This window comes from Amaranthus tricolor, chromosome 2 (assembly GCF_026212465.1).
Source record: "Amaranthus tricolor cultivar Red isolate AtriRed21 chromosome 2, ASM2621246v1, whole genome shotgun sequence".
Taxonomy (NCBI): domain Eukaryota; kingdom Viridiplantae; phylum Streptophyta; class Magnoliopsida; order Caryophyllales; family Amaranthaceae; genus Amaranthus; species Amaranthus tricolor.
The window spans coordinates 35,345,934-35,358,296 of NC_080048.1; the positions used below are offsets into that span (position 1 = coordinate 35,345,934).

The 12,363-nt window shown below is 34.8% G+C and overlaps 1 protein-coding gene across 2 annotated transcripts; it reads right to left on the reverse strand.

Moving 5' to 3' along the window:
* Positions 1-1,645: 1,645 nt before the first annotated feature.
* Positions 1,646-10,732, reverse strand: LOC130805134 (coatomer subunit alpha-1-like). 2 transcript variants are annotated; one of them, XM_057669790.1, is made up of 4 exons: positions 10,400-10,732; positions 9,705-9,938; positions 7,638-8,132; positions 1,646-5,093 (listed from the first exon to the last, which is right to left on the reverse strand). In XM_057669790.1, exons 2-4 carry the CDS (start codon positions 9,910-9,912, stop codon positions 2,152-2,154), a joined length of 3,645 nt encoding a protein of 1,214 aa, XP_057525773.1. In that variant the 5' UTR covers positions 9,913-9,938; positions 10,400-10,732; the 3' UTR covers positions 1,646-2,151. The 2 variants fall into 2 exon arrangements, with proteins under 2 accessions (XP_057525773.1, XP_057525774.1); XM_057669791.1 differs by having other exon boundaries at positions 9,705-9,933; positions 10,400-10,674.
* Between the last annotated feature and the right edge of the window lie 1,631 nt (positions 10,733-12,363).

The window sequence follows — 12,363 nt, forward strand, 5'->3', positions numbered from 1 at the left end:
TAATGAAACCGTAAGAGTAAATAAGGTATAAAGTAGGGATAAAATAAGGGTAAATATGATAATTTATATGAAAAATTACATACAATGATCCGATCTTTTTTATTTTCTTAGAATAATCTCACGTATTGATTAACCATGAATAATGTCAATTTATAATTAACTTAACTAAGATTGTTGCTTAATTGTTAAATTGGAATTATAGGTAAACCATTTTAAAAATAAAGAAAAAATACAAATAAAAATAAAAATACTAAATTTAAAAGTAAAATACAAAAAAATTAAAAAGAAAAACCCACCCCCTCCATCACCACCGTCTACCCCTGCCTGACTGGCACCCCTCCATCGCCATAGTCCACCCCTCTCCACCCTATTACCACCCACTCCCTCCCCTCCCCCACCCCGATGACCACCACTAAAACCCACCCCTACATCCCTACCACCTTCTCCCACCCCTTGCTCCCACTTTCTCTCCTTTCTATCATAGTGAGCGATTGTATTGAGTTTATTGGTGTTGTTTTAGGTGGCTCGATTTGGTCATTGAAAATGGTAGTGGTTTGAAGGTGGCTCAGTATAAGGGTGGGTGAATTGGTGGCAGGTGAGTTAAAGGTGCTGCAACTAGAGACTGAATTATTAAGGGATTTTGGGGCTCTGCGCGTTTGTGGGTGGGGTTGTGCGCCTCTAAATAAAAGGGGTTGGTGGTGGTGGCTGAGAGAAAGCGAAGGGGTAGTAGTGTGGAGGATATTGTTTTTTTTTTTTTAAAAAGAAATTGTAATTTATCTATTTTGTATTCTGAATGACTTGCTACAATAGGCAGCAGGTAATCTGAGTGTACCCAAAGTAAAGAATCCTTAAGTTCAAATTATTCATAATTAATCAATAAGTGAGATTATAGTAAAAAAATAGCAAAAGGTTAGATAATTCATGATAATTTTTCTAATTTGTAAGTTTTTTTTGACAAATAGTATTGTAGTAAGTATTATGAAAAAGATGATAAAGAATAGTTTAGCAAAGTATTATAAAATAGAGGAAGTAAGAGCGGGTGATTATTTGGCTGACATATTTGACTCAATTTTAATTATCTGCTGTTACTAACAGGAACAAACTTTATACCTTAGGAATTGACTGAGAGTGCTTATTTTAAAAAATATGTTTTTGCCATACTTTGTTTGGAAACATTTTTAGAAGAAATGTTTATTTTGCTCAAATTGTTGTGTTTTCATACCATTTTATACTTACGCTTGATTTGAAGTGTTGGTGCATCCAACCGTTTTGTGGCAAAAGTGCGAGCAAGCATGGAAACCTATTTTGAGATCACAAATCTAACAAACTTCAACTTTATTGTACCTCGATGCAAAACCAAAAAATGTTGGAAATCTCCATTTTAATTGTTCAAAAGTTATACTTCCTCCATTCCAAAATACTTGTAATATTTGCTTTTTCACACAGTTTAATTTACTAATTCAATCCTTAATATCTCCAATAACGTATAATAAAAAATTATAATAATTTGATATTAATAATCTTTGCAATAAAACGAATCAAATAAGATCTCATTTGATTATGTTTTAACTTATAAATTAAAAATTAATCACAAATTAAAAATGGTGAATATATAGTGTCATATTTTCTAATGTTACAACTAATATGAAACGAAGGAAGTATCAAATCTATCATTTATAAGAAATAAATGAAAAAAGACACTTGAGTACAAGACATTCCAAGTTATGACAGTAAGAGAAATAGGGGTTCAATCCACAATAAGATAAAAACAGGGTAAAATTATCCAAATCTCAGCATACTGGGATGTTCAGAAGTTGCCTTGCCTATGACCATATCTAACAAGAGCCCTTTTAGCCATTCCTGTCCTGTCTATCAACATCTAACATGAATGACCAGAAATCAAAATTCCATAGTTTATTACATCTGAATTCATTAAATTAAGAAATAACAAAAACTAAATATTTCTAGGGGAAAGTCAAAGACCTTAAAAAATGAAATCACAAAGCAAGTTTTTGAAATAACTCTTACATAATGAGGCTTTAGATGTTGATCCTTCAGAGAACTTCACGAGCCACAGAGGATGTGCAATGAACAACGGAAGTACAAAGGTTGAACTTACAAAAGGTCTCGGTCAAGCAGAAAGGTAGTTGCTCATCTTACCTGAGATGGGGAACAAAGCAAGCCAGATGCATCGGCTCCAACAACGGCAAGCTCACAAACATTACAAATTTGCCCCTCCTGAGTAGGCACAAAACGGGCACTACAGTAGGGACATGAAACGTCTTTTTGACCACGATAAATTGGCACATATGTAGCCCCACAGACCACAAAAGGATTTCTGAAGTCATAGTCAAGTTCAATTGCATCATTCATATTCTTCTCGGCGGCCTGTACAACTTGTCGGGCAAGCTTAGCCTGTTGCTCATTTGTTGGGTTTGTCTCGAGGAGCCGTCTAGCAAAACTAGAAGCTGTGCTCAGATTCTTAGCCTTGTAACAAACTGTCATGGCATTTTGCAGTGCTAGCCTCAAATGAGGCATTTGAAGATTGCAATGCGTAAAATAAGCAGCAAGCTCCTGTTGACGCTTTGGATCATCCTTCAGCTCTCTTCTTTTGGTTTCCATCTTTAGACCCAAGACATACTCCTTAACTATGATAATCAGCTCTTTGACTTCGTCAACTTCTCTTCTGGACTCCACAACTATCAGAGGAATGGTATGCAGAATACCTAAGAAGATCCGAAGGGCATCGGAAAATTTACCAGTTGTAGTGGACTTGTATCCAGCCTTAAGCTTCTCTTCTAATTGGGAGAAATTATACACCAAGGCTGGCGGGTTCCTCACATTAGGGCTGGCTGACTCAGTCCACCCTCTTTCCAAGGCTAAAGATATAACAGGGGAAGAAGCGAAAGCACGTAGATAGCTATGACTACCGGCATGAAGATCAAGGAAAATGGATTTCAGGGGAGTAAAATTTGTAATCCCGAGTTGTCGACTAAGCAACCGCATTGCAGTGTCAAAATTTCCAGCAGCCGCATGATCAGCAGCAAGTGATGACTTCTGGATCCAGATTTGGCTGACTGGCATGCCTGGATTTGGAGCAACAAAAACTGCTGAACGGGAACTCACAGAAGCTTTCGGGGATTCCTCTGGAGGAAGATCCAATTCTTCCAAGTCCCATCCACCATTTTCCTCGTCTTCATCAGCTACTTCTTCGTGATCCAAAACATCTGCAGTGTCTCCGTTCTCTATATTTTCAGCATCATTCATGTCCAAATCTTCACCCCAGTTACCTGCATCCTCCTCTTCATCTTCAACAACATTCCTGTCAACTACTTCACTCTGAAAGATACCCTTCATCACTCTCAACAGGGGCCAATCTCCGGCACACATAATAGGTGCAGGAGGTATTAAAAGCGAGGGCACCTTACCTTCAGGCAAGGAGGGAACATCATCTCCCAACTCAGAAGCTAGTCTCTCTGCAACATCATGCAGCCCATGTACTGAAGCTGTAATGTAAGCAAGAGGCAAATGCCCAGCATTCTCTAAAACTTTCACACGCTCCTCCACATCACCTAAATAAAGGGCATTGTGAAATTGACCCATTACATCATTCTTTACCTCTGCAATTTTCAACATTTTGCTTAATTTCTCCTTATTTCCTGTCATGAGATAAAGAAAAGACAACCTCTCAAAATTTTTGGTCCTCTGGTAAGCATATTCTACTATACCAGCATTACCCTGGCGAAGAGCCTCCAGCCCTAGCTTATACCAGTGATCTTTTTCGTCAATTTCCTTCGCTGAAGCAACTGCAATTTGTATGTTTCCACTCTCCAGAGCTAAATTGAAGCGGGTTCTCTCATCTTTAACAAAATGCAGAGCAACTTCAGGAAATCCTTTCTGCTGTAAATAAGCAATCATTGCCTGACCCACAAGTTGAGAGCTTCTTATCATGCTCATAACTTGGTCAAATTTCTTCCGCATTAGAGACAGCTTGAAAATATACTCTGTCGCGTCAATAACTATGGCCTTGTTCTTTCCATCTCGATCCAAGCAAAAAATTGTATTCCCAGAAACTTTTGTGATATAAATTGGAACATCAAGTGTTTTAATTATGCCACTATCTCCATTAGGTAGGCAATACTTGATGTGGTTCAGTGTTGTATAGATAAAGACTCCATTATCATCCCAGGCTCCACTTTTAACTCGAATTGTCTCATGAAGAGTACACTGATGAACAAGCTTTTTGCTTGCAATAACAATAGCATGTTTGCTTAGAAGAGCAACACTCTCCATGTCATTTGACCACACAACATACTTGACAAAAGGTGTTTGGAGTTCACCTAGAACAATTCTCTGTTGAAGGTCAAAAATAACAACCCTGTCCTCTGCTCTACAGAGTAAGTTACCAATACCAGCATAGAATATTACATCAGTAGCAATAGGGAGGACACTCTTTTTCGTAATCTCATTCTTCAGATTCTTGATAAGCACTTGGTTATTGCTTTTGTCAAGCACTGCAAACCTGCTACGAGCAATAAAAACAGCAGATCCTCCAACACCTCTTTTTGTGTCTTGTACTACATCACCCCTGCCAAATGAATCTTTAGGAACTACATAAAGCTCATAAGACCCACCATCCACATCAGAACAAACAAGTACAGCATTCTCTGTAGGACTAAAGGAAAGTGTTCGTGGACCCTGATTCAAACTCGTGGTGCCAGGCCGGCGAATTGGAGTAACTTGGGTGTCTCGTTGAGTAGAAATTTCGAAAAAGCGCAAGAAACGATCTTTTGCATAAAACATGGAGTCACCACTCACACAAAATGCAGGACGCTCTCTCTCCAATTTAAAGACAATCATCCCACTGTCATGACCAGCAGCTAGGAGATTCATCTCAGGATGAGCTGCAAGAATCCAAAATCTATCTTGCTCCCGACGAAATGTCTGAATGCCACTCCGCTTTGTCACATCCCAGACGCGAATACTTTTGTCTTCTGAATTAGAAACAATAATATCCTGTTTGGCATGGAACATAACACAGGACACATTGTTCATGTGTCCCCTCAATGTGTCCACCTCCCAAGCCTTTGTATCTGATAAGACAAATAAAGTTTCAAGTGAGAAGTTAAATTTCAGAAGAAATCATGACTGCAAGGGCCTTTTAAGCTTTAAGCCATAAATTAACTGAAAGTAAATTCCAGATTTAATCAGATCCAGATTCTAAGTACTACCATTACATACATATGAAACATAATTCGCTTCTTCAATTCACGATTTGCTCAAAATTGCTAAAAAGTAGTCCAATACCACATGCTTTTCTTTTTTTTGATTGATGAGGAGACATACAGGTTATAACAATTTATAAAAAAAAATGTGGTACATGTCGCTGGAAATAATTAACTGAATGCAAGTAAAATATGTAGTAGAAAACAAGCTTGACAATCAATAATTCTTTGTCAATCAAAAAGAAAATGAAATATATAATTTGCATCTCAATATACATGATAAACATACAAGAAGGCTGATGCAAAAGGAGTAAAAGATTCTTAATCCTCATTAAAAATGTGCAGTATCATAGATGACAAAATCACAATATAATACTTGTATAATCAAGGAGTGCAAAATAACATTTGCACTCCCTTCTTCTCAAATCCTTGAAATTAGTTCATGCATTGACTCGAAAGTAACAATAAAGAAGAATATACATATATATATATATATATATATATATATATATATATATATACATATATATATATATATACATATATATATATATATACATATATATATATATATACATATATATATATATACATATATATATATATATATACATATATATATATATATACATATATATATATATATATACATATATATATATATATATACATATATATATATATATAATGGTGGTAAAAACACCACGGAATTCAAAAGGAAAAATTAGAAAACAAAATCGATATTGGATAAAATATATCAAAGAAAAAGTCAAGTAATATTTAAGTTGAGAAGATACGATGCTTGGTGAGTAAAATTTTGTGAGAAGGTTTGAAGGATTTAATCGGAAGATTTGAACATCATGGCCATGATGCCCAATTGAGAGGAGTGTGCTTATTAGAAGGAACCTTGTTGTAGTCAGTAACTTTGGGTTTATGTTTGGCAATGTGGACTTCACCCAAGAGCAATTTAGTAAAAGTTTCACGAAGTTCGGTGATTCAGTTTTGTCTATATATTGGTTAAAATGATAGTATTGTAATAAAAAATGTGCATAGAACCATCACATCATTAGCATGAATTTCTTCCAGCTTTTCTCTGAGCAATTTTATTCAGTTTAAAGGTTCTCAAGTAATCAACCATTTAGTATCAATTGCTTTATTTCGTCTTTCAACAATTCTTTAGATCCTCTTGTCCCTAACCATTTGACAATGCTGTGCATTTATCAAAAGCATGCGTTGATCAAAAGCATGGAACAATCACAATAACATTATAAGTTGTTAAAATATGAGCCACTTGAAAGAATGGCAGAGAGCCAAAATAAAGGGGGGAAATAAGACAAATATCAGTTTAAATGTAAAAGGCTACTATGAAAATTTATTAGCAATAAGAGCTCATTATGATGTAATTTGTTTCTCAAAATCGCAATCATCAATGATTTCTTTAATTCTAATTGATTTAACATGGCAATAATTTAATGGATAGCAACTATTTGTATTCTACAATAAACCATACTAAAAAAAATAAAAAATAAAATAAAAACGAGGCAAGATTAGTACAGCTCAAAAAACAAACAGAAATCAAATATGAACAAAGGGAAAGATAAGATGAAAACAAATCAAAAAAAAACCAAGACATGCAACTAAAATAAGCTTTGGTAATTCATTTGGAAAATAAAAATCAAGACACTAATTTTGAAACAAGGACCTACAAGGATTATACCACTTCATAATAATCTTTTCTACACAGTCCAGGGTTGGCCCATAGAATCATTGAACATAAAACTAACCACCAGTAAATTTGTCCCAAATTGAGGAACTACTAATGTTCCGCAGCTTTATCCCAAGTTCAAGGCTAGACTTTGTCATAACTTAACGTCATTTAGTACTATGTAAACATTTAGTTTTAATTATTGTATCCCTTTCCGTTTTGACATAAGGTTGATCAATGAGCTGACAAAAGGATCCAAAAACAATGAGCAACACAATTGTAAAATGGATTTAATCGACAATGTATGAAAAAGACCAAAACTTTTAAACAAATTAGAGGGAAAAGGAAGAAAGAAAGAAATTTACATAGCATCAACATAAAACCTCCATTTATCTGGAAGCAGGGAAGCAACAGGAGATAAAACCATACTTTAAACATAATAAATAAAAAACTCTCTTTCCACTCCATTCCATTCCATCACCCCAATGCCATTAAGTGGCTCCCACCGAGGTGGGATTTTGGGGCGTAATCTTGACCTTATTGGTCAAAACAAAGAGGTCGTTTCTAATTGACTCTTGATACCAAACATCATCTGCAACTTCACACAAAGCCACTAATTGATGGCATATATGCATATCAATAAATGGCAAAAAAGTTCAGGAAAGATTTGAAAATACCTGCCATCAAAAACAATCAGAGGGACTCACCATTCATACGCCACAATTTAACTTGGCGATCATCAGCTCCAGATACAATCAAGGGCAGAGTTGGATGAAATGCAGCCCAGTTAACTCCTCTGTCATGACCTTCCAAGACATACTTCACCACAGCGTCAACACCACCAAAGAGATCAGTATTCATCTGACTCAACCGCAACATGTCATCTGCAGGAGAAGCACTTTTCTTTCTTAGTGCACCAATATCCCAGACCCGAACTGTCTGGTCAAGGGAGGCTGACACAACAAGATCCTCTTTCGGATGAAATGAGGCACACATCACATAATGATTATGTCCAGTCAACACAGATATACATGTCCGTGACTGCCAGTTCCATATGCGAATAGTCTGATCATCACTGGCACTGACAATCCATGGGTTCTCATGGTGAAACTGCACCGTACGAATGTAATCAAGGTGTCCAAGTAGTGTAAACAGACATCTGTGAAGTTTATAGTTCCAAACTTTAATCTTGTAATCATCGCCTGAAAACAAAGAAAAATGAACATACAATCAGATACAGTATGCAACCAAATTGTATTTCAATTATCAGCCAAAAGGCAATGTGAGATGCCAAGATGTTCAAAAAGCACAGATGAGAGGCAATGTGAACCCAAAATCTCAAAGACAAGAAGATTTTCAGTAAGATCCTAAAAGTATACAAATTGGGATACATTGACTTCAATAAATCACCAATTATTTATGAATGGATAGAATATAAGTTAAATATAAAAAAAAAACAATAAATTCACTCAAAGTAAATAATTGACACTATATTTTGAAACGAATCTAACAAGATTCCACGTGGCTATATTTTTGGTTTAAAAATTTTAAAGATCAAAACAAAACTTATAGATAACGTAAAAGTCAAAATGCAAGCAAAAAAATGGAGGAAATATTTGTTAGAAACAGGAAAATTGTAGCATATATGAGAACATTTACTTGTGTTACAAACATAGGAACCATTTCTTTTCAAAAATATTGATTAGTAAAAGCTTACAGCTGACTTGAGCACTGGCAGGCAGAACTTAGAAACATGCAACACTGAAAGAAGATATACTCAGATCAACAGGATCATCTCTCGTCACTTATATGTTTTCCAAGTCAAGCCAACATGTTTCTATAGGTTGAAATGGAACATCATTATTACTACTTGGGCCATAACATCCAAAATCCACAATTCCGAATTCGGCCATGTTTGGTAGGAGAGGACTGATCGGAATTCAGAAGACTGGGTCTACTACCAGTCAAGTCCATAGTGGAAGGTGTTTGATGAAAATGAATATCAAAAGTGAAAAACATAGGATTGGGCAAAAAAAGTTCAACTCACAATATAGAGATTTTCACAATATAGAACATAAGTTCAACTCAAACATCATAAATGAATACAAAAAAAACGTAAATTACTCCCTTTGCATAATTAGCAAAATTATTAAGATAATACCTCCAAAATTACCAATACTAAAATATGACTTTTGTAAATCTTATTCAAGAATGATTGTCGGTCATAAAACTAGATGATGTAACTAAAAAGCTGCCCAAGTAAGGATTTTAAAAATAATGTAATTTAAGAATGACAAATCGGGCAATCAAATGCCAACTCATGTGTTTACTTTGCTTATTGAGGATCTTTCTCACAGTTTCTTGTCCCGACCTGGATAACGTGCAATGGAATAAAACAAGGAAACAAATGGAATAGTTGGATAATTTCACTGCTAAATAGATTTTTAGCTTTAACATTTTCAATTAGATGCGATAAGTGTTGGGGTCAAATGCACCAGAAAATGAGAGACGTGCACATTGCAAATAGTGTAACTACGAAAACAGCATTAGTTCTAATGCCTCCTTCAAGATTATTGTTATGTATGTAACGTGACTATAATACTATGTGATGATCATTTAAGCATAAACACAAGTTCAAAAATGAAATCCAGAGAAAGGCCACTACGTTCTCCAATAAGCATAACAAGTTTCATTTATGTCAAAGCACTTCTTGAATCTTGATACTTAGTAAAACCAACAAAGTAAACAAATATAAGACTACAATAATCCCATACCTCCTGAAACAAATAGAGGCTGAGATTTATGGAAATGAACACCACGAACAGGGCCATCATGCTCATCAAACCGATCAATAAGTGTACCCATCCTGTAATCCCATAGCTGGATCACACCACTGTGAAGACTTGCCAAGATCCATGGTCTCTTGCTGTGAAAACTGAGTCCTTTGACCCTATTACTCTTCGTCTCAAACTTCGTCAACATCTCTCAATGATCCACAAACTTCTTCTCTACCAGCAAAAATATTATCCAATCAGTTCGAATACACAGTGGGAACGCTACTTATCCTAAAATTGTTTGGTCACCCATCACTAAAATACTTCAATGTAACAGCATCCAAGATTCACTCACAATTAAATCTTTTGAAATCAAATAGAAAACAAGCAGAAACCAACGAATGTACTACTTTTTGTCCAATTTGTAATTTCTCTACGAACTAAAGTAGTGTAAGTTCGTTACTACAGAAAATTAAGTGATTGAACCCGAAAAAAAGATGATCGAATCAAGGAATGACCTAATACTACAAAATGCGAATACTAGATCAAAACAAAATCAATTGGCACTTAGTAAATGAAGTGCTAACCTAACTAGAAACGATCCAGAACACAGATTAAAATGAATAAAAACAGATCGAATGAAACTCAGCCATAAAATTCAGAAAGAAAAGATCGAGAAAATTGATAGATTATACCTTTCAGATCTGAGAAATGCGTAACAGAGTGGTAGATCAATTGAAGCCCTGAAATTGCATCCAAAATCGAGATATAGAGAGAGAAAAGGGAGATTATAATCAAGAATGGAGGAATTTAGGAGAGAGAATTGAGGAAAAGAGCGATTTTGGTATTTATTTTTGTGCTTTTTCCAATAGTACTCGTTATTGTTGTAGAAATGTATAATTTGTAGATCTGTTGCCTTCAGTGGACAACACTCCTGCGTTTAATGATAGCGAAGAGAAGAGGAACTGAGGAAATGCGTAATTTTATTTAAAATAAAGATATTTTTACCCTTCTACTACACTCTTACAGAGAGAATCTCATTTTTTTTAAGAAAAATATGAACATTTTGACAATAAATAAACAATGATAATCAATTAAACGGTCTAAGTTAAAAGCTAGTTAAAATGCATGATATTATAAGAAAACAGTGAAATATTGTCCAAAAATAAAAATGTTGCAAAATGAGTCGAACATACCAAAATAGCAAATGAGTGCGACAAATAGAGTATGATTTTGTCTTTTATAAAATTATTCAGAAGGAAAAGACTATGTGAGAATTAAACTCAAGACATTACCTAAGAAAGTAGTATTTGTTATAAAAAAAAAGGTAGTATTTGTTCCAACTAATACAAGAACTCATTCTCTATTATGATTTTGTTAAATAAAGAGTGTTTTTCAAATTTGTTTTGATTGACAGAAATCATATTAAAAAGATGTGTATGTACACAAAAGATTTGAAATTGACTCGATTTAAAATGTTGTACTCAAATCTCTTCCATAGCTATAAGTAGGCATGGCCATGGGGCGGGTTACCCGGAACCGAACCGGTTCCGGATCGGTCCCGAACCGCTTGGAACCGGAACCGTTTGCGACAGGTTCCGAACCGCCCCGAACCGTGAAACCGCCGGAAGGCCTATAAGGCATATGTTTTTTTTTTGTTTGGTTTTGGCACCTAAGGCCCAAAGTCATAACTCATAACTAATTCCAATAATGAGAATAAAATGGATCTAAATTCATATGTAGAAATATAAGATTCGGTTGGTATCAGTGTCATTACTTAAAGAAACTAATGCATAACAACATGTATAAAGTAAATCTATATTGTTCGCATATCGTGTTATACTAATAGAGGAGCAACTAACATGATATTAATTTTAAATGCAGAAAGATTAAACACCAAGCTTATTAAATAATTTTATTACAACTTGATAACTTAAAATATTTCTGACAAACCATAGTCTAACCGAAAAAGTTTGTATAAAAACAAAGTGTGCCTCTACATAACAATTTTAAATGCAACGAATAAAAGCATCAAGTCCTATGTCTTTAACCTCACACATCCTAATCCAACCTGTGATTATTCTGATAGTCGTCAATAAGACAATATTTCCGCATGCCCACCAAGAAAACATGGTGGACCAACATAAGTACACGTTAGAGATATAGAATATAGTGTAATGTATAACAACATAAACAACCTAGCATACAGAGGTTCTAGGTTTAACTTTTCTTCATTTAATTCATTCCTTAAGTATAAACTCATTCTTTTTCCAAAATACTGCATGGCTTATAACATTGTGCGGTTTATTTGGATCGTTAAGGCATAATCCAATTAGGGGAATACACATGAGAGAGCTAATTCCAACACGACATCCTTCCTATGATGTTGATCGCTCTGTTTGGGTCGCCATAGGTAAAGTATATATAACCCATGATGGTCCTTATTAGAAGTCCGTAACTACATCATAATTTCGAACCCATAATCATTAAAAAAAATTAGATTTTATATTTTTTCTAATTATGTATTCACCAATCAAAAACCTAGATAAATCTTTTCATCCATACATGAACAATTCCATTATCATCCATATAAAACACATAACAACACAAATTAAATCACCATCAAACCTATATTATTTCGGGTATAAAAACACATCAA